Source organism: Sebastes fasciatus, chromosome 16 (assembly GCF_043250625.1).
Source record: "Sebastes fasciatus isolate fSebFas1 chromosome 16, fSebFas1.pri, whole genome shotgun sequence".
Classification (NCBI taxonomy): domain Eukaryota; kingdom Metazoa; phylum Chordata; class Actinopteri; order Perciformes; family Sebastidae; genus Sebastes; species Sebastes fasciatus.
In genome coordinates, this window is record NC_133810.1 from 15,374,621 (window position 1) to 15,397,589 (window position 22,969).

A 22,969-nucleotide genomic window follows, 5' to 3' on the forward strand; every position below is an offset into this window, starting at 1 on the left:
CCCTCTGTCTCTCCACGTACGCCATAACAAGGTTCTCCTTTGCTGTGACTTGACTTGACAAGTGTCTTTGTTTGTGGTTTCTGTAGACCCTGTGAAAAGTGATACCTTTCTGTGTTTTGAGAAAACAGCACAACATTACTCCACTAATCCTTATTGTATAGAATGGGGGGAAAAGGCATGCCTATAATGTGCTTCTGGCCTCAGATGTAAGCGCAGTATTTTGTTTTGCCCAAACTACTCACTCTTTCTCATCTTACCTTAACTTCTGGGAATTTCATGTCCAAACACTTCCACATGTGGGAGTATGCCAAGACCTTAAGTAGTGAGTCAGAATATAAAAGAGCTGGGCGTACGGTTAAATTCAATAGTGATTTTACATTAAAATACTTCATGTATGTACAACATTTTACCAGGCACAACTGTAGGATCTGGCATTAATAAACGTAGCATTATAAATTGGCAAGGGCTGTCAAAGTTAACACGATAATAACACGTTAACACAAATTCGTTTTAACGCCACTAATTTCTTTCACGCATCAACGCAAATCACGATTTTTAATTAAACTTGTAAAAATCGGTTGGGCCGCCCAGCCACTACTCAATCTTTTGGAGGTTGTAGCAGGCTCAGTTCTACAGCTATAGGAAGATACTGGCATCATATGAAACTAAAAAAAACAAAGAATCCATTGGTACCAACTATATAGCATACTAGCTTTTCGCGGGGAAGGTTAAATAACGTTCCAAACTTTCGCAAAATTTTGGCAGGGAAAAACTGTCATGGCCATTTTTGAAGTGGTCCCTTGACCTCTGACATCAAGATCTGGTACCAACGAGTCTCCCCTTTACAGACATGCCCACTTTATGAAAATCACATGCAGTTTGGGGCAAGTCATAGTCAAGTCAGCACACTGACACACTGACAGCTGTTGTTGCCTGTTGGGCTTGTGTTTGCCATGTTATGATTTGAGCATATATTTTTATGCTAAATGCAGTACCTGTGAGGGTTTCTTGACAATATTTGTCATTGTTTTGTGTCGTTAATTGATTTCCAATAATAAATATATACATACATTTGAATAAAGCAGCATATTTTCACACTCCCATGTTGATAAGAGTATTAAATTCTTGACAAATCTCCCTTTAAGGTACATTTTGAACAGATAAAAAATATGCGATTAATCGTGATTAAATATTTTAATCGATTGACAGCCTTAAATATGGCATTAGCAGGCTTGTGTTTTAGAATATTTTGAGAGAGTATTACTACAGTTTTATTAATATTTCATCCCCTACTTAAGTTGCCAAACTTTACACTCCTGACACCCTTATCGCTGTTGAAAATGATGGCCTATCTGTGCCTGAACTTGTAACCTTTTAGTTGCAGGAGGATCTGCTTATCTCTGAGACTTGCCCTCTGTCCTTGTCTACCCTTAGAAATTACAATAGTGTCAACTGATCTCTCAACGGACAAACAGATCCAGTGTTTCTGTCTATTCCTGGAAAGCCACAGCCTGGTCAAAATCAAAAGTAGGCCTCACACTGTCAGTACATATTCACCTATATTAACTTAGCTGATGCTATTATCCAGAGTGACCCAAAGTTACGACAGAATAGTCTTTTATAGGTCACCAACGTTACAACCCAAAGTAGTGAAGAAGGAGTTGTAAGGAAAGACTTAAGAGTTCAAGTGTGTTTTTACAATAAACACTAAAAGGATCGTGTAGGAGAGACGTGTAGGGAAAAGTCCAATTGGTTTTCAAGATGATGCCACATTAAGGGCGAGTAGAGCAGAAAGGTTATGTATCTGACTATACATTTTTTCAGTGGGATTTGGCTGAACTTCAAAAGAAGAGAGAAAAGTGGGCGTACTGTGAAAGGGCAGATCTGGAGTGAAGTAACAATATACCACCTGTGCAAACATGTCTTCCAGGAAAAATTAACTTCTCAATAAGTGAGCATACAGATCATAAAGGTCATATTGTCGACACAAGAAATGCACTGGAATTGAATTTTATGGGACTTCTGTGCTGTGATAATGTGCATGGCCGAGGCTTTGATGTTGGGGAGACTGGTATGCCTGGCATGAAAACTACTGACACATTCTTCAGTTATCTATTTGATCAACCCAGCTGTGTCAAGGAGACACCGCTGTGTGAACTGTGACCCTGTGTGTGTGTGTGTGTGTACTCATTTGCTGTGTTATGATGGACCAGTTAACACACACAAGCACATGTCATAAGACAGATAACTTTATTAATGTTGTCTTTTTTAACAGATGTACTGCGATTTTCTGTGGTTGCAACTATTTTGATAATTGATTGATTTTTTAAATATTCTTTTAGCAAAACATTCGCCAGTGTCTCCAGTGTGTGGACCTACAGCTTTTCTCTGTCATATGTGATTGTAAACAGACTATCTTTGGGTTTTTGGGGAACCATTTTCTGATTTTTTTTTAGACCAAATAATTAGTTGAATAATCAAGGAAATAAATCGAATTCAAAGATGTTCTCCTGGGAAGACATACCACTCTCCAACAGTAACAAATCTCTAATTAGCAAAGATTAGCAGTGTCCAAAACATTCAGGTAGCAGCTTTGTAAGCCGCGCTTCCCGCCACTTTCATCAGTTAAACTGACAAACATCGCCGCCTGGATGTTGTCATCATCGCAGGTCATACATCAGCTGTCACTCAGTAACGTTAATTCCCCGTGAAAGTTGATGTCAGGCCAAAATAAAACTTGGCTGTTGTTTGTGTGCTCTCTGTAAGCTGCATGGAATCTGTCAAAGATTGTTTATGAGGTAAAAGACGCATCACTCTGTAACACCACTGTAGGGTTTTTGTAGTTCAAACAACTCCAACAGAGTGATACGTCTTCTCTCTAGCTGATCGCGTTATGTCAGTTTCATCAAGTAGCATTCTCTATTCAATTTTGGCGAGGAGAGACTGGCATGGCCATTTTCAAAGGGGTCCCTTGACCTCTGACCTCAAGATATGTGAATGGAAATGGGTTCTCTGGGTACCCACGAATCTCCCTTTTACAGACATGCCCACTTTATGATAATCACATGCAGCATATTTGTCCATTCCATGTTGACAAGAGTATTAAATACTTCACAAATCTCCCTTTTAATGTACATTTTCAACAGATAAAAAATGTGATTAATTTGCAATTAATCGCGATTATCTATGGACAATCATGCGATTAAATATTTTAATCGATTGACAGCACTAGTATGCATGTGTGCATGAATGCCTGTGCGTGTACTGTATGTGTGTGCTGCTGTGTGTGTGGAGAAGTCTCATTCCAACAGCTGGCATGCCCAGGCCCCTGCTCAGAATGTGAGGAATCCTAGGACCTCCATAAGGGTGTGGGTGTGTGTGTGTGTGTGTGTGTGTGTCTGTGTGTGTCTGTGTGTGTGTGTCTTTATATCAGTGATTTTTATTAGTAAGCAGAATAAATGTGTATCACTCTGTGGCAAATATTTCCCTATTCTCATTGTAGGTCATGAATTTGAATAGATTTTCATATCTTGGACATGAGTTGCGCTACTACAAACACTTTTGTTTCTCTGTTCTATTTCTCTTGACTTTGCTATTTAATCTTGCAAGAAAATGTAGGTCTTACTATGCCTCACCCGCAGCTTTCCCACTCACACAAAAACTATCTGTGTCATGTTTAGTTTGCCGGTGCATAATGACTTAAACCTCCCATTGCCCCACAGCTGGCAGATGTAACTTTTTAACCCAATGAGAAATGTGAGGAATAGGGTCAACAAACAGTAATCCTTGACATTTTCATACTTTCTGTTTAAGTAAGAAGAGATGAGGCCGCAGTGGGTTGAGATAACAAAGAACAGACCTCAGTCAAATATTATTTAGTAACCTTCTTTGAGTACAGCTCAGTGGGCTACCTCCAGGTCTGAGAAGTGAAGCCTTGTGAAGTGAAGTGCCTTAAACTTGCATTCTTTCTAATAGCCAGCAGGGGGCGACTGCTCTGCAAAAAATCAAGATTGCGACGGCCGAAATGCCGAACTCGAGGCTTCAAAAGCCAATGGGTGACATCACAGCAACTGCGTCCACTTCTTATATACAGTCTATGGTTCAGCTGCTTGGTGCATTAGCAAGTGGAGGGTACACACAGAAAACTTGCAGTTGCAGGAGAACATTTTGAAAATCAGATTTGGTTTACTTCTCTGTTATAGTGAACTTGACTGAATTGTCTTAAGCAGGTTAACACCAAGGCAGTAATTGTTATTTGCTTAAACTGTTTGGCCCCGGACCGTAATGAAGTAAGCAGAAGTTGCAGACAAGAATAGGCCCGCAGTGGTCCTCTGCTATATTTCTCCTCCTTTGAGATTAGACTGTAATTGTCTGTTAATGTGAACCAGGCCATCCTATGCTCGGTAGCTCTCCTGTGAGCTGCGGCTTTGCATGATACTGTATCTTATGCACTCTACTCGTCCCCATCCCCTCACTCTCATTTTCTCCCCCCACCTCACCCGTTCATATGTCCTGTGGCACTTCCGCAGTTCATCCAGCGAATTACATGATGACCCCAATTATCCATTTACGTACTTCCACTCTTAGTCACCCAACCATAGCGTCAATGCCACAATGACCGTCGTGCATTTCTGTTTAGACAGACAATTGTGAGGACAACAAAGGAAATGTGTAACTGTTTAAGGTGGAGCGAGATAATTTTTTTTGTCTTACTAATTGTCTAATTTAATTTGTCAAGAATTTAACCGCAGCAGTAGGGTGGAATATCAGTTGCAACCAAAGCGCTGATAAATGTTGGTGTTGGCCCGTGTAGTTACTTAAGGAGGCAAGTAACTAATAAAAAGTGGGTTCGGTGGTAAACTAGTGAAAATGTTAGTGAAGGGATGTTAACTATGTCACTAAGCTATGATAAGATTACGCTAGTGCAACAGCAGCTGTTTCGCTTCAATTTGATTTCTTAGGCTAAAACTATATTCTGCAAGAGCAGCCAACGTCATGCATCTTGGCACCTGAAATGAATACAAAACAATCATTTAATTGCCAAGCAGTTAATTTAGCTGAGCAGGTTTGCCAAAACATTGACGTTAAAATGCAAATTACTGCAAATGACACAAACAAGTTAATTGCCTGTGCAGCACCACCCTACAGTATGTCACTGCTGCCATTTCATCACCTGACACATCGTCATCTATTTCTGCTGTTGGTGTAAAGTACATGTACCGGTTAGAGCTACACAGATCAATCCGATTTTTTTCATTTTTTTTTATTTGTGAGGGACAAACAGAGTTTTTCATTACCTTGCAGTGTTTAGGTTTTCCCAGTCAGATTCAATCTCCCAAAACCTTTTCCCCTACCACCAACCCAAATTTAGATAGTAGCAGATTGGTACAACAAACAGTCTCCAGGTGGAAGCTATTAATTCCCATTAGAGCATGTCTGTTACAGTTGTTCATTGTGTATTAGTACTTCCAGAGTATCGTATATCTCCAAACTGCCTTCTGAATGTCTTAGTAGGACTTGTATCAAACTCTGTCTCTGGTACTTGATGTTTTGTATTAGAACGCCTCTGTCCAACACACACAAAAATGGATTGGGTCATGTAAAATACTCTGCATAGTGCACACAGTAATAACTGAAAGCAATTCAAATGAACATTTAACATTTTTTGATCAACTCAGAGCTTCTCCCAGCTGGGTTTTGGCATTTGGACAGTAAGAGGACAATATTTAGATATATAGGAATCAAACTGAAAGTGTTAAAGTGAGGGGGACAAAAGTAGGATTTTGAAAAGTGAGGGGGGACATGTCACCTCCATCCCCAGTGGAAATTACTCCCTCAAGTACAGAATATGTTATTGTGCACTCTATAGTAAATAAGGAGTGATTTTGGACACAGGAAAAAATGGATGGGGATGAGACAGCTTCAGGAACATGAAAAAGCATCATATCTCTTATTTATTAATTAAAGACAATTTTTAATATGCATTGCATTGTAAGGCAATAGTGTCCACCCCACTCAAGAATCAACTAAAAATAGTATGCATGCCACACACACTTCATACTCAAACCTCGATTAGAGCTAGTGCTGCACAATTAATTGACATTTTTAAATCGCAATATAGCGTACTGCAATTTTTCAAATCGCAGGAAGCGCAATATTTGTTAAAGAGGAAATGTGTGTCGAAATACCATTTTAAATTGGCAAGATGTAAGAATCAGAAATTGCTTGTTAACAGTGACACCTGTGGCAGTTAAGTCAACGACAGTCAGCGTCCTGTTGTTCGCGCTCGCACTACGTAGTCACAAGCAAGCATCGGTCAAAACAACTTTTTTTTTTTTTTTTGGAGTTTGCATTGGAGTCTGAGTTGTGGTGATAATTGGTCATTTGTTGGCATTAGAAGACTCCATTTCTAACCGATCGTGAGCTATGGTTGCAAACTGTTAGCCCTGTAGCGGAGAGTAAAGGGACTCGCAAGCGTACATGATGTCACATCCATTGGATTTTCCCAGAAAAAACGTCCTATGTTCTTCACATTAAAAGCAGACTACAGGTTGATAGAGGAAACCCAGAAAGTTGCGGAAGGTCTCATTTTTAGGTTAGGTTACAACCTGTTCACACATTGGAAATAAAACGATTAAAAACGTTTATATGTGTAAAAATGTACATACAGTCCCTTTAAATGAAATATTGTGGTGCTGCACTATTCTACAGACTTAAGAAAACATCTTTGTTTTCTCTGTTCTTAATCATTTTAATATGTTTTTCAATGAAAATAAGAATGATACATAATGATGTAAAAATGATCATTCCCTCTAATATCGCAAATCGTATCACAATTGCAATCAATCAAAAATAATCGCAATTAGATGTTTTTTCCTAATCGTTCAGCCCTAATTAGAATATACTGTACTGTATGTGCAATATGAACCCATCTGGGGGCATTGATGCCATTGACTGGTTATTATTCCTGGCTATTTGTTGGTGCTGACTGCCTATCAACGCTTCTCTTGGCTCTCATTGGTCGAGGCGGGCTTGCAGCGTGCTCACTCAACACTTATTGCGTGACAGAACTGGTCAACAGTGATCAAAAAAACATCTTCCATCTTAATTAGTCCAGTGTCCATCCTCCTTTCCTCCTTTGTCTCTTTATTGTCCCTCAATCCTTTCCCATCTTCCCTCCCTCTATTTTCTGCCACCCCCCCTCTGTGCAGTACTATCTACTGTATGTTTTTCCATCTCTCTCTCTCTCTCTCTCTCTCTCTCTCTCTCTCTCTCTCTCTCTCTCTCTCTCTCTCTCTCTCTTCTCTCTCTCCCTCTCCCTCTCCCTCTCCCTCTCTCTCTCCCTTTCCTTTAAGAGGATTGGCTGCTTGCGTCTACCAACATCTGTGTATCACTGTCCTGAGAGAGCAAAACAGAGAGGGGATGGGGGGTGTTAGCCAGCAAGATAGCAACATAGAGCACAGGCGAGGCTGAGTGCCGCTCTCTTTTTCTTTCTCTTTTACACACACACACACACACACACTCTTTTTTGTGCACGCACGCACACAAACAAACACGCGCACACTCGGCAGCAGACAGCCGCAACATCCGCATCGCTGGCTGCCCACCCGCATCCCTCTCTCCTTCTCTCCGGGTCTTTCTCTCTCGGAGCACAGTCCTCTTTCTCTCACTTGCTCTGTCCGCAACGCCTCATCCTGCCGTCCTGTCCTCCCTCTGCTGTCTGTCACCGTGGCGACATTGCCTCTGCAGCCATGGCGACCAGCCAGCAGGATTCAGGCTTCTTTGACATCAGCATCAAGTCTCTGCTCAAGTCCTTAGGAGGGAGTGAGTACAGTTAACACATCACGGTTGTTGTTGCTGCGAATGCCAAACAAATGCGTGATGCGGTCTGCCCTCGTAGCAGACCGACTAGTCGTCAGTAGATCCTGCAGTGTACAGACTCCGTTTATTTTGTGTGTCTGTGTGTGTGTGTGTTTTAGGAGTGGATGAGACTGAAAAACAGGCAGCGTACAGCATGATCCACACTGTCAATATTTGGCAATGTTACGTAATGGAATAATGGAAGATAAGGGGTTGAGAGAGAGAGAGAGAACTGCTCTAAGGGTTAGTTAAGGGTAAATCTGGCTCCTCAGCAGTTTTCTGTATGAATTATAGAGCGCATTACTCAGCAAAAGAAGAAGTCAGTCTTTGACTTTGTTATAATCATTGTGCTCAGCACTAAAAGTTGAATATACACATCGTGTTTACCTGTGTTATCATTCTGTCAACCAACTGCGTGTTAGGGCTGTGTATTGGCAAGAATCTGGCGTTATCATGATACAGGGGTTACCATTCAATGTATTGTGATGTATTGCGATACTGTAAGCAAGGCGATATATTGCGATTTTTAGGATTATTTAGGAAAATTGTCATAGTATAAAGATAACACTACCATATGCATAAAATCTGAGTAAAAAGTAAACTTTTTTAGCAAACAGAACAGTGAGATCTGCATTTGCATTTGTCCCAGTCCCTGTAACATCCAACATCGACGCACTACTTTGAGAGGACACATACACTGAGAGGGCACATCTCTTTGCAAATGAAATAAAGTATTGACTGAGTTAATCTTCGCATGTAAACTATTAATTAAAAATCAATACAGAGAATCGATACAGTGTCACAATACATAATATTGCGATACTCGATATTTTCCATATTTTCTTACACCCTTACTACATGTACTGTTGACAGTCCACAAAACTTGAATCTGTTATTCCTCAGTCCGTGTTTACCAAACAGACGGTAAAGCTAATGTATGTCAGTCTGGGATGAACGCAGCAGCAGCATCCCAAACTGTCGTCAACTGGACATACTGTACTTTCCTGCACTTTCAGCTATATGGGCTCATAAACCTGAGACATTACAGTAAGCACTGCTGTCTTTTTACCACTGGGACTCTCATATAGTCTGAGAAGTCTGATTGTATAGAAGAAAATACTACTAAATACTACTTCTCATTTGATTTATTACCTCATTAAACATTGTAAACATGAGTTTATGGTCTCAGCCTCTAGTTTCAAGTCGTCTTCAATACAGCATGATGTTCATTTAGTAAATTATGGTCCCATTTAGAGTCAAATAGACCATAAAGCAGGGTATGCTTTAGTGTGGCTACCTTGTGATTGACAGGTCGCTACCACGGCATTGTCCGGTCTGGGAGTTGTCCGTGTTTTCGTCTTACAACCCTTTACCCTTTCACAGTGTGTTTTCAGTTCATGGAAGTTATTTGTAACATTTTGGTCACCTAAAAATGTCTTATGCAGCGTTTGGTTGTACTAAGCTCCACCCTCTTGTCTCACTTCGGGCCAAAATGCAGAACTTGAGGCTTCAAAACGGCAGTCCACAAACCAATGGGTGATGTCATGGTGACAACCTCCACTTCTTATACAGTATACAGTCTATGGCATGTATGCATATGTTTCGCCACTTTTCTCTGAGTATTTTAAGAGTTATATGGACTCCTTTCAATGTGCTCCATTTGCTAAATGGTCTTTGTGTTGTCCTTTCATTAGACACCATAAAAACATTTTGGCGTGTGTGTGTGTGCGTGTGTGGTTAGCACAGCAGGGCAGCCGTGTGGAGCTCATATATGAGGTGTGTGCTGAAGGTTACTTTCAGCAGGGGGTTATGTTGGTGTAAGGGTTACAGAGGAATTGCAGGGGATGTGTTGACAGATCCCCCCGCAGCCATTTATGTGATGCAATAAGAAAATAACTCACAGGGACCATGATGAGATGGTGTATGTGTTTCCTCATTTAAGCTCCGGCTTCTGTCCGCTATAGGACCAAATTCAGTCGCGTAGGTTGCATCCGCTCCAAGGTCATGATGACGAAGGCAGTCATAAGGCTAGAAAGGCAAGAAACGGGCCCGATAAGTCCAGTGTTTCAAGGTTAAGTTACTTATCGAGTGACATCACTAGATATATAGCTGATCTTATCAAGATGATTGCCAGCTGTACTGAAATAATCCTGTGTATGCCTATTTAACTATGTCAACACACACATATTTGAAACAAGCTAACTGGTTATAAGCCTCAATCCAAATGCATGTAAACCTATTATAATTCTCTGATGCTTTTAAATGTTTGTTTACATCCATAATGTTTGTAAGCACGAGTAGATGCATATATTTAGAATTATAATTGTTGAGAAACGCACCTGATTTTTATTTTTTTTAGCTATATGTCAAACTCTGCAATTGTATACAGTATGTGATTATACCTGTGATTCAAGTGTTCAGGTTTACCTTAGTTGTACTGAAAGCTGCCATAACTGACTAAAGGACCAACCAACAGTAACACAAATGAAAATGCCAGAATACATTAATCACACATCATCAAAGTTCGTGAGCTACCTCCTCTGACAAACATACAGGTTTGGTTCTGCTAGGTCTTGTCCAGTGCAGTCGGTGTATGTGTTCGCGGTAATTATCGGTGCTTTTAAAAGTGACTCATTGCAATCCACTTTACTCAGACAACTGCCAACAAACTGTACAGGCTGTACAGGACAGGACTGATTTATCTTTTTACAGGCCAAGGAAACTTGTTGCGATGCTTACCAAACCTCTCTGTGACGACTTGTGTTTTGAAAGCTGTGTGCTTGTGTCAGGTGGTACGTACGTGTGTTATCATCACATGTTAGACATGATTCATCACTTCAGTATGCTTGTTTGTCGGTACGACGTGATGCATGAAGGTAGATGTAAAGTTGTCTCTCTACTAGGCCTGCAACTAACAGTTACCCACAATTAATCTGCTGATTATTTCCTCTTGATTTTCTTATTAATCGCTTTGTCTGAAAAAAATGTCAGAAAATAGTGAAAAAAGACGGAGGTCTTATTTTGTCCAAAACCCAAACAGTTTACTGTCGTGTCAGACAAAGAAAAGCATCAAACCCTCACTGGAATCGCTGGATGTGAATCGCTGGAAACTTAAAAAAAAAAAACTAAAACAATTATTATCAATAATATATATAATAATAATAATAATAATAATAATATTTGCTGATAAATGTTCTGTCCATCAAGTAATGCAGGTCAATTCTGTACGTCCTCCCCGCCTCCTTTGTCTAACTCATCTGTCTTTTTGGCATCTCGGCCTCTTAAATAAACCTTTTAGGACATAAAATGTAATTAAACAAAGGTAGGCTTGTATTGACTAGACGTGGCAGATTTCTGCTGACTCATCTCTCAAAGTGCCGAGTCATGCAAATGTATACGAGGGTGCTCTGGTGCGCTATATCGACAGCTTTATCGGACACCGTTAACATCTTCCCACTCTCATCTCTTCTCCCCGCCGACACGCATAAGGCTCACACACACATGCGTGTACACACAAACACACAGACACACACACACACATCTTAAATTCATGTCACAGAGAAGCCTTACCGGATTATCTCTGTTTAGAGTCAACCTTGTATTCACTGAATTAGATCAGTGCCATTTGCTTTGTAGTTTAATCACATTACTTACTTTTCCTGATTTGTCACTGTCTGCCTCGGAAAATTGCTGCGTACATGTGTACATGTACATGTCTGCGTTTGCATGTGTGTGCACTTGTGTATGAGTGGGGGTCAGTGGGAGTGGTGGGTATGTAAGAGAGTGACCTCCAGTGGTCTATATATAGCGCCTCCCTCCTCCCCTCGCCTCTCTCTCGGGGCAGTGTTGAAATTCCAACCCAACTCTTCTGGTCAGATCTCCACAAGGAGCAGACTTTACTTAACTGCTACTGACAACTAAAGGGCAGCCACAAAACCACTCTCAAAGAAGCACTTTATTTCACTTTCCAATGCGTGGATTCCAAGGTCACCGGAGCTGACGTACAGCGAAGTGATGGCGGGCCGGAGTCGGAGCAGAAGCTAAAGTAGAAACTGATAGTTGGTCCGTTAGGCTCATGTAGCTCTCAAGCATGGGGCCCCATGCAGTGTCTGATCTACTCAAGCCTCTGCTGGAGCAGCGCTGTGGAATATTTCTCAATCCCCGTTGGTAGCGTTCACTCACGACGGAGTTGGTCGTCTCTTCTGCTATTTTGAGAAGACATTTTGACACCATTTCTTCCTCTGTGATTGCAACACTCGCCGTTCCGAGGTGTCAAGTCGTCTTCACTCGGGCGGTTTTAACCTGGCTATGGCTCTTCCGGTCTGTGGATACAGCATATCTTCCTGTTTCATTTGGATTGAGTGTGGAATACAGCTGTCATGCGAGGTTCTTTATCGCCCCAGGCGCACGTCTTTCACTTTACCTGCCTATCATTTTCTGAAGGATGGAGCTTCACACTTTTAGCTTCGGTTAAACCTGCCTAGTGCCAAAGCCAGACATTATTCTGATGTCTGTAGTTGCTGTCATGGTGGAATAGTTCTTCTTCTGTGCCGCTAATCTCTCCGCAAGGAATTACTTTTACTTGTCAATCATGGGAGCTGCGTTTTACACTTTGTAGACTGTTCAGCTACCCCTCCTCAACTTCCTACCCTCTCCCAGTGTCCCATCCCTCCTCCATCCCACCGTTTCTACCCATTTTACCCACTGTATCCTTGTCTCTCTGTCTGGCTGTCTGCACCATGGAAGTGCCAACTAGATGGAGCAGGGCTAGTGTCATCAGCTTCATCAAGGGCCTCGGTAAGCGTGCAGGGGTGTGTGTTCATGTGCACGCATGTTCGCCTCATTCGAGTGCTCAGCTTTCATGCAAACAGGTTGCTGCCTATGAGGCCTGAGGGGCCTGTCCTGTCCTGTCTGGGAGTTAGTGTTTACATCTCACCTCTCCAGTGAGGTCAGGTCACGTGGTCATGAAAGGTCGGTTCGAGTTGTTAACTCACACACACCAGCCACTTCTGGGAAATGTTCTGGTGAATTATTGCTTGTGGAAAGAAGTATTTTACGCACCTTGTTCAGGGAATCAAACCTGCAAATTTCGTCTCCTTTTGTTGGCTACTGTTGCAGCCGTTGTGTGTGTTTGTATTTTCCTATAAACTGTACTGGTTGACCTATGATTCTTTGTAATAATAATAGTATAGATTTCCACTAAGTCTTGCTTAAGCTCTTATAGTCTATAGTCACAGACGCCGTTTCTTATAGTGATGAGTTTGTTGTTCTATTTTAAGGGCATGTCAATATTCCGAGAGACGCATGACAGGAAATGCCCTCTCCCTGCTTATATCTGTCTGTCCATCTGTCGTCTGTCTGCTTATATCTGTCTGTCCGTCTTTCACCCTTCTAGACTCCAACCACTCCCTGGCTGTGTCCAAAATCATTCACTCATTCACCACTCCTTACTCACTATCCAAGGAGTTCTACATAGAGGACTATATAGAGGACTATATCGTGAGCTCATCGACAAAAGGAAAAAACACTTTCAGACACTACTCAGGTCATTTCCTCGGTGCCGTTAATTACGTCATTGTTATCACACAATTAAAACGTGCCAGATCAACATCTGCTGGTAGACCATCCATAATAAATACATGACATGTATGTTCACGTTTTTTTCTTTTTAACTTCTTTGCAATGGCAGCGCCGCATATTTCGCATATTTCGCATATTTCGCATATTTCGCATATTTCGCATATTTAATAGCTTAACAATAAAGCTTATTTATAGCACTAAAATCAGAATAAATGAAGTAAAAAAAAAATGCCAATAATACTGCATATTGCACTTCGAGCCAACCATTATATCTGCAGGGGAAATTCCTTCACCACCACAGCCCTATGCGCCACAACTTGTGGATTTGTCTCAATCGCGCCGCTCTCTCTCCTTTTGGTCCGTCTGCCATTTTTTCCTCCAGCGCAATGCATGATGGTGTATATAGTGCTTGGTTAGTGACCATCATTGTCCACTGCTTTTTATGAAGCATTGTGGGATACTTTGAGTCCACTATATAAGGCGAACACACTATATTGCCCACCATATATTGAGTAGTGAGTGATTTCGGACGCAGCCCCTGTCTATCTTTTTCTGTGTGTTTATCATTACGTCTTGGAAGAATTATTAGTGCCCAATCTCCCTAATGATGTAATCAGAAGGGAGAAATGAAAACATGGACTGCCCAGTGTGTGTGAGTGTCCATCTGTGTGCCTGGAAAGTGTACTCTGTCAAACTTGGACAAACGCTCAACACAAATTAGTAATGACTGAGGAGGTTTAACTTTACAGAAAGACATGATAAAAATATGTTGTTCTGACAGGGACAAATTCTGTTTGTTCATCAAAGTATGACGTTTATTAAGACAAGCGGCTGGAGAGAGGATCCATGTCTCGGCTGTACAATGCAGAGAGGTTCTCGTATGAAGGTAACAGTAGTTTGGCAGTTTGTATTGTAGCAGTTGGAGCTGCAACAGTGGCTGTGACAGTTCATGGAGGCAATTAAGGTGCTTTAAAACCCGTCTCGGAGTCATAACTCAGTCAAATCTGAACATACACATATTATTAGAATGAGTGTGACTTAACACTTTCCGAGGATATCATCTCCAATGCCCATCATGAATAAACATCCATAAATCTGCTTAGAAATCATAGAAAATAAGTGACTGTCTTAGACTAATTGACCTGTCCTGACTCTCCCCAGCCTCTCCAGTGGGACTGAAGCCGCCCATCCCGCCAGTCACTGGAACCTTGGGAGAGAGGAAGGGTCCTGTCGTCATGGTGCCCGTCAACGTGGACCCGGAGAGTAAGCCGGGCGAGTTCGTCCTAAAGAGCTTGTTTGCCAACTTCACCTTGCTCTCCGAACGCAAGATTCGCATCATCATGGCCGAACCACTGGTGAGTGACTTTGCATCTGTTCCTCATCTTGTTTCGTCTCTCTCAGGTTACAGCGTCATTCCCCTCGGTATACATTTGACCTGATTGTGTTATTCAGAGTGGCATTTGATGACAATATATGCTGACTAATCTTTTTTTGTGCAGAGGAAGTGATGCCTGCAATGTGCCTCACTGCTAAATAGTGTAACCTCAGCATTATGGCTTATAAATAATAAAACCAAATTTAAAAACCACCTAACAAATATTTCATTTTGATTTTAATCTGTTTTCTGTAACCTATTTCTCATCAGGGTTAAATATAAACCTTGTCTCATTTGTCCTCTATGATCACACAGTACAAACCTTTGAAAGGCCCTATTTTACATTTTAGCAAACTTGAATGGTGAATGTTAATACCTCATCTTTTTTTAAAAGGAACTAGCTTTTTTAGTTTGCATCTCACAGTGCAACACACTGTAACCTATTTGCAGTCATTTGTCAACTATCAAAGCTTATAGGCTTTGCCAGTGGTAATTCTAGTTTTCTATAACCTCTGGTGCATTTGAGGAGCAGCTACAGCTACAAAAAGTTAGTTACAGAAACTTCTTCTTTGGGTTCAGAGGATTAATTAGTGCTTATTTATTATTATTATATTTAATATAAATCCAAATGTCTGAGCACAATCCATAATGTATAGTGACGTGAAGAGTTTTGGCATTTTATCTCAGTTTTTATGTATGTTTATTGGACTTAGTGCTGAACACCTGATATGTTTCAGGAAAAGAACATAACAAGGTTAGTGCCTAAGCAGCTAGTCTGATACTAAGTAATGAAATCGCTTCTGGGCTTGTTTTAGGCACTTAGCCAATGATCACATTTACATTTAGCTTAAAAAAAATGCAACACCAACATTGGTGTTTCAAGTGTCTTCAGTATTTACAGACTATATTATTTACAGGCCATACAGGCTGGAGTGTGGGGAGATATATCAATTTAAACAAATTCAGATGGTCAGTCTGAGTTTTGATTAGAACAGTTTTGAGGCATTTGAACTTTGAGTTTCCTATCTCAAAGTTTCATAATAAAATGTCTACTTGTTCTTGTCTCTTCTGACATGAATGTTCTGTCTGTTCTCATGTCACAGGAGAAACCACTCAACAAATCTCTGCAGAGAGGAGAGGACCCACAGTTCGACCAGGTACCTGACATGGACACATCGTAACATTATCTTATTTTGGGAATGGGATAAACCTCTCATTCTCTGCTCTTCCTCCTCCTTTGTGTTTAGTTGATCAGCAGTATGAGTTCTCTAGCAGAGTACTGCCTGCCGTCCATCCTGAGGACTCTGTTTGACTGGTACAAGCGGCAGAACGGCCTGGAAGACGAGTCCCATGAATATCGACCCAGAGCTAACACCAAGTCAAAAAAGTGAGAATTCTTCTCTGCACCCAACTAAGAAGTTGGAAATTGGAGGTCTAACTTACACATAAAAAAAAGTGCATGGTCAAAAAACAACAAAAACACAACAAACCACCATGTTAGATGATTAATTCATCCTCGCTCATAAAGTTTTTTAATCAAAATCAGATTTGTTTTGCCAAGTTTTATGCATTTCCCCCAAATGTACTTACACAGAGATAGAAATAAGAAAGGACAATAAAGCTGGACAGATAAAGGTGAGGAATAGACAGGACTGTTATGTACACAAGTAGTGGAAAAAATAGGTGTATATATAAATATTATATACATATTTATAAAAAGCACCAATGACCAACAATAAAATAAGAATAAAATAATAAAATAACTGGCAGGTCCCATCCTCCATACTTTACCTTTAAATGCAATAAACAATAAGCAATACTGTTAGTACAACAGAATATTTGTTTATAGCCCTGCCACACAAACAGCAGAAAAACAAAGTCTAATTTAAAACAATACTGCCGTTTTAAAAAATACACAAATAAATGGCACTAGTGTTACAACTAATCCAGAACTGAAGGTGTTGTCCTCTTTGCAGAAGCTTGTTTCCAAATCTCGGACAAACTGCACACTGAGTACACACAGTTACATAGTGGACCAGATGGTGTCTACAAGGAATTAATTAACGGAAATTTAATAAAAGCAGATTCTCACTTGTGATGAGTACAAAGGCAAGAACAGCACAATTTACAGTGAATGTCATAACTAATGTTTCTGTTTCTTTGTTTCTGTCTCAGTGATGAGCAACAGAAGGACTACTTATTGGAGCGGAGAGATCTAGCAATAGACTTCATCTTTTCTCTAGTGCTTATAGAAGTTTTGAAGCAGGTGAGTCTCAATTTACAGTGTGATCAATAAGTCTGCACTGCGCTGTTTGTCTCCTCAAATTTATTAGCATGAGTGGGTTCAACTTTTAAAAGGGAAAAGTCTGTCCTCAATCACTGGGAACCAAGACATGCTGGTAAAGTTCCGTTTGTACCTTTGTTTGAATCCTTTTATACAGATGCAAAATCTGTTGTTCTTCCTGCATTCAGCACCGTCATTTGACGTGACAGTGACGTAGTTGGATGCAAGGAAGAACTACCGGCTGCTATTTCAACTTGGATTTCTAGTCTCCGCCTCTCAGTAGCCAGGGGGCGAGCATGCTCTAGATGCCGCTCGAAAAAAGACCTTCCTAAACCTGTTTGTAAGTTCCATTGGGTAAATAAAGTCATTAAAAAAACGTCCTCCTTCATTTCGCTTATATTGCAAACTAGCAATGGCATCCCAAAATATGAATGCAGAGGATGTTATGGATACTTTTTGTAGTGTTTTGACTGAATCGGTTATTCAGCTTTATTTATTTGAGTCAGAGTATATGTCAGAGAGAGGCTGCGGCTGCATTAGCCGTGCAAGAGGATATGGCTGGTGAGCAGGTGAACTCAGCTTTCTCGGTCAATATAGCATGGACTGAGGAATTTATTGCTTCAATGGACTACATTTACCATCAACACTAAATGGACATCCAAGTGAATTTTCCCTTTAACAACCTACTTGTTACCAGTTGTGCAGTATTTCCCACCCCACTCATGTGAAACTGCAACTAAGTTAAAGCAAATACAAAGAGTAATTTGCATATTCTTGATTCAGTCAAGAATATGCAAATATATTGCGCGCCAAGCTCCCCAGACTGTGAGCAGAATACATAGAAACAGCACTTTTTATTTGGACGTATTGTTTTAGTTAAATGTTCATATACATCAAGACGGGATTCAGAATAAAATGAGAACTTTTTTTTTTCAATCCAGATCCCCCTCCATCCCCTTTTGGATGGACTCATCCAAGAAGTCATAAACCTGACCTTCAAGCACTTCAAATACAAAGAAGGGTAAGAATGATCACATATGGAAACACAAATAATTTACTAGAATTTATTGAATGAAGCACAATTTGTAAAATGTGCAATACTGTCTTCACTTTTTGACCAACTGCAACATATTCACATGCAGTTTTGACATCCAAATGCATTTATGCACAGCTCTTATATAAACAAATATATATATATATATCTTATACATAAAAATAAATATAACAAATGTGTGTATTGTTATTACAGTTCTGCACCGTACTATATACTATAATATTAATTGTTGTGTTTACTTCTTTAGGTATCTGGGACCCAACACAGGCAACATGCACATAGTGGCTGACCTCTATGCTGAAGTAGTGGGAGTTGTAGCTCAGTCCAGGTAATGTGCAAATTAGTGTTTATACTACATGTGTGTTTGTGTGTGCATGCACTTTAAATGTTTGTATATCAACAGCATTGACGTTATGTTTTTCGGATTGTTTGTTGCAAATTTGTTGAGGTAATCTCCAATTTGCCACATAACCATATAAGTGAAAATCTCTGCAAAACGTATCATCGGAAGTTCTTAAAAAATATCACATAGCTATAGAAGATGCAATCTGGTACAGTCAAGGAATTTACAACTATTAAAAATGCTATAATTGCACTTATTTTTATGCCACTGTTCACAAGGTATGTGTGGCTATCACTTAAAGGGGCTATATGTGAGTATCAGAAATTTCTTTTTAACAGTGACACCCGTGGCTGTTAAGTCAACGACAGTCAGAATCCTGTTGCTCATGCTTGTGCTTGCACTACATAGACGCGAGCGAGCATCGGTCAAAACAGTGAGGGGACACACACACGAGATTGAACGTGATTGACAGCTAAAACCACAATATTAAGATATAGTTCACATGCTTGGCAGTAATGTTAGCTTACCTGTCCAACAGAACAGCTCGGGGTCCGTTTTTTAAACACAAAATCAAACGAAGGTCCCTCCATGAATCAAAGGCTGGCGATGTTGATCCTAGTTTTCCTTCGACATCGGTCACATTCCTGTTTTGCGAGACGGATTTTCCAGGGAAAATCGTCCCGCATTCTTCACATTAAAAGCAGTCTACAGGCTGATAGAGGAAACACAGAGAGTTGCGGAAGGTCTAATTTTTTAAGTTAGGTTACAACCTGTTCACACATTGGCATAAAAAACGATTCAAAAACTTTTATACGTGTAACAACTTAAAAACAGTACCGTTTAAATATCTACATTTCAGTTTTAAATGTGGATTTATTTATTTATTTTTACAGTTTAGAATGAAATTCTTCATGTCTTTACTCTCAGTAAAGGCAAAATATGTAATCCAGGTATTGTATATGTAGTTACAGTAGCTACCTGTCCTCCTCTTGACCCCCTTTTCAGTGGAAACAGCGATTACTAATGCTGTCTTGACTACAAGTGAGGAAAAGAAACAAATGCCTGCTCTTCCCTGTGTGCTACAGTAGTAGTCTGGTTGTGTGTGTTGGTAAATACGTACATACGTGCGTGCGTGCGTATGTGCGTGCGTGTGTGCGTGCGTGTGTGGCGGCAACTGAGGATAATGACACTCCAGATGATGGTCCTCCGTCTGGGTAATGTTGTGATGAGAGATGAGCACTGTTCCCATTTTCCAGGAGGTTATTACTGTGATGGAGGAGGTTCAGAGGGCGGCTCAGTCACTGCTGTCACACACACACACACACACACACACACACACACACACTAATAACAGTCATCGATTTAATAATGGATCAAAGTCAGTACTTTGAGATCTGGTCTAGCAGAGGCAGACCGTCTCTTGCATAGATGGTGGGTTTTCCACTTGATTAAGCGTCTTAGTTAATTTCTGACACCCTTTCCAGTGTCATTCACTTGTAGTACATTATTTACACACAGGGCTGTGAAAAGGTTGAGTACACACAGGCAATAAACAATCTGGGCGCATACTTTATTCTTGGCATTATGTTCGTGTTTTTACAGCTTGGTTTATGGATCACAGTGTTTATGTGTATCTTATTTAAACGCTAAACAGAAGGCCGATGACTGTTCCACTTACTTAACTGCTGTGGCAACCCTTGTGAAGAATGCGCAAAAAAAAAAACGCAGACGCCCAAAGAACAAGTGCACGCATACACATTCCCTCCACATCACCCCTCCAGATGCCATTCTAAATATAGGCCTGCAGAGCACTGTTGGTAAAATCTATTTGGATGGTGCGCAAACACACACACAAGCAAAAAAAACAGGTGCATACAGGAGAAAGTTTAATATTAGCAAATAAACACACATGGAAAGAAATGTTTGCTGCTTTGTTGTAGTAATTCCACAAACCAGCTGAGATCTGGGTATGAAAACATTTCCTAACACTCCAGAGAATAGAGCGCCTGTTCACATCTGTTTGCCATTTCCCCGGCAGGTTCCCAGCAGTGAGGAAGAAGTTCATCTCCGAGCTGAAGGAGCTGAGACAGAAGGAGCAGAGCCCCTACGTCATCCAGTCCACCATCAGCCTCATCATGGGACTCAAGTTCTTCCGCATCAAAATGTACCCGGTGGAAGACTTCGAAGCCTCCTTCCAGTTTATGCAGGTAGAGCTGACATCACTTGACCTGTTATTTACATGCCAGCAAGTTGTAAAGAGGCTCTGGTTTAGGAATCTCAAGGAGTGTTTACAGGACTGACGTGCTTCTTTCTCTGCATACATTCATGTCCGGAAGCAGTTTAGTGCTATCGTATCGACTACCGAGACGTTCCACTGACGCAATTAGGAGTAAAGTGTTTGTTTATTGGCCCTTTGATGGTAATTGCAGGGGTGAGAATGTTTCTCATTTCCTTCGCCCATAACGATGCAGGGATTATTTAGAACCAGTGACTTTGCATTAACAGAATTATCATGTACACACATTGTTTTCTCTAACTGTCTCTGACTCTCTTTCTCTCTTCAGGAGTGCGCGCAGTATTTCTTGGAAGTGAAGGATAAAGACATTAAGCACTCATTAGCCGGCCTCTTCGTGGAGATACTTGTACCTGTAGCTGCTGTAAGTGCATTTCATCTTACTGCTGAGAACACCACTCAGTGCACTTTTGGATTCATTTTAAGCCAGAGTCACATTGAAGTTATTGTTTGTCTTTTAAAGTTACTTTGAGGAACTTTTTAACTGGTTATGAAACAGTCACACCCTATATGACCTACATAAGTAAACAAGACCATCAGCGAGAAGATTGGCTATTTCTATATAGTTATTCTTAATGCTTGTCATCGTGCCAACACATGTCCAACATGATCAATACACCTCGTAGTAGCTTTAAATAAAAAAGTATGTCTGTCATCCTGCTGTACACTGCATCTGCTGGTCTGAATATATTATGATTACACAACTTTGTTGAATACTCAATTCTGATTGGTCAATCATGGCATTCTACAGTCTGTTATTTCTTTATAGCAGACCGTTGCTATGTATAACAGACCGTTGCTATGGGCTCAGTTCTGATGTCGGACTCTGGCGGACCATTTTTGTGTCAAATTATTGATTTCTTAAGTAAGTAGCCGTGTAATAAGCGGGATAATGTACAGCTAGCGGGTCATTGTTGTGAAATAAACCCGTTCAGGGTCGGTGCCACATCGCCCTGTCGGGGGGTTTATTTCACAACAATGATCGGCTCGCTGTACATTATCCCTTACAGAATAACCTAAATCGTAACCTGAACTGAATACATAGTGTCTTATCGGTCTGTATGCATCAAGTAGGGTTTGAGTCTTGTAAAAAACACTTCTCTAAACTAACTTTTGGGTTATTCGTCCTCCCCCAGACTGTGAAGAACGAGGTGAACGTACCGTGTCTACGAAATTTCGTAGAAAGCTTGTACGATACCACACTGGACCTGTCCTCTAGGAAGAAACACTCTCTGGTAAGTTTCTCTTCATATTCTGTTTCATCGCTGCTCATCTCTCTTCATTTCCTCTCCATTAACAGCAATCGGTGAAAGCACTTACTGTAACTCTCCCAACATGTGGGCTTTTTATTTCTCTATGGAAAGGAGGCAGGAGTGCAGTATGCAGTACACAGGCTAGTTTTTTGTAGCAGTGCCAGATGGGCAATATTTGTCCACGGCAGAGAAACAGGCAGGGGAATCAGCTAATTAGATATCAGTACTTCTCCCTTATTAAGATAGTGGTACTACAAAAACAAGCAAAATAACGCTGTTTGATTGTTAGGACTGGTTTGAAAATTCCCCTTTGTCACTGCCTAAAAGTTTTAATAATTAATGTTAAGGAAATAATAGATCAGGAAACAATCTCGGATGCAATATTACCGAAATGTAACTACATTATTTCCTGGTAACAAGAAGCTTCCTCGCTAATCTTTCCTATAAATTTATTTTTATCTGTAGTTTAGTTCCAATAGTCGGGAAAAATACAGCCCATCCAATACGTTTTTTAAAAATCTTTCCAATGCAAATCGATTTGTTTCAAGTATTTTCCAAACTCATGTTAATTGTTTTTATGTATTTTAGTGCGTAACCTACCTTAATCTTTCTTGTTTCTTGATTTTTTTTGATTGGTTTTAAGAAAGTAATGTTTTATGACTTGATAAGATGAAGCTTTTTTGTAGTCCAGCAGAGCAATGCTTTCTGAGGCATTGCCTTTAGTTTTCCCCTAAATGTTGCCCCACCTTTGGGTTGTATTCCACAGCCATCTGATAGACAAATTGGATAACAAAACATGGCACCAGGCTGCTGTGTTGCATTATTGCTGGTTGCTGTTGCTATTTGTGATAAGGGTTGGACGGGTTCCTGCTGCTGTGACACAGACTTGTCCTCGGGGCTGCAGACAGTACGCGCATTTCCTTCGCT

At 40.6% G+C, this 22,969-nt stretch overlaps 1 protein-coding gene across 14 annotated transcripts in view; it reads left to right on the forward strand.

Moving 5' to 3' along the window:
• Positions 1–22,969, forward strand: part of fryb (furry homolog b (Drosophila)) — a 73,762-nt gene that overhangs the window by 12,332 nt on the left and 38,461 nt on the right. For 11 of the 14 annotated variants that reach the window (XM_074610428.1, XM_074610419.1, XM_074610421.1 and 8 more), the window contains exons 2-10: positions 14,602–14,795; positions 15,919–15,972; positions 16,063–16,202; positions 16,991–17,081; positions 18,041–18,120; positions 18,401–18,481; positions 20,535–20,703; positions 21,061–21,153; positions 21,926–22,024. In XM_074610428.1, coding sequence (XP_074466529.1) covers positions 14,676–14,795; positions 15,919–15,972; positions 16,063–16,202; positions 16,991–17,081; positions 18,041–18,120; positions 18,401–18,481; positions 20,535–20,703; positions 21,061–21,153; positions 21,926–22,024 — 927 coding nt within the window. In that variant the 5' untranslated portion in view covers positions 14,602–14,675. Of the gene's footprint in view, positions 1–7,408; positions 7,825–14,601; positions 14,796–15,918; positions 15,973–16,062; positions 16,203–16,990; positions 17,082–18,040; positions 18,121–18,400; positions 18,482–20,534; positions 20,704–21,060; positions 21,154–21,925; positions 22,025–22,969 lie in introns of those variants that run through there. The other 3 variants (XM_074610429.1, XM_074610431.1, XM_074610427.1) reach the window with 2 other exon arrangements.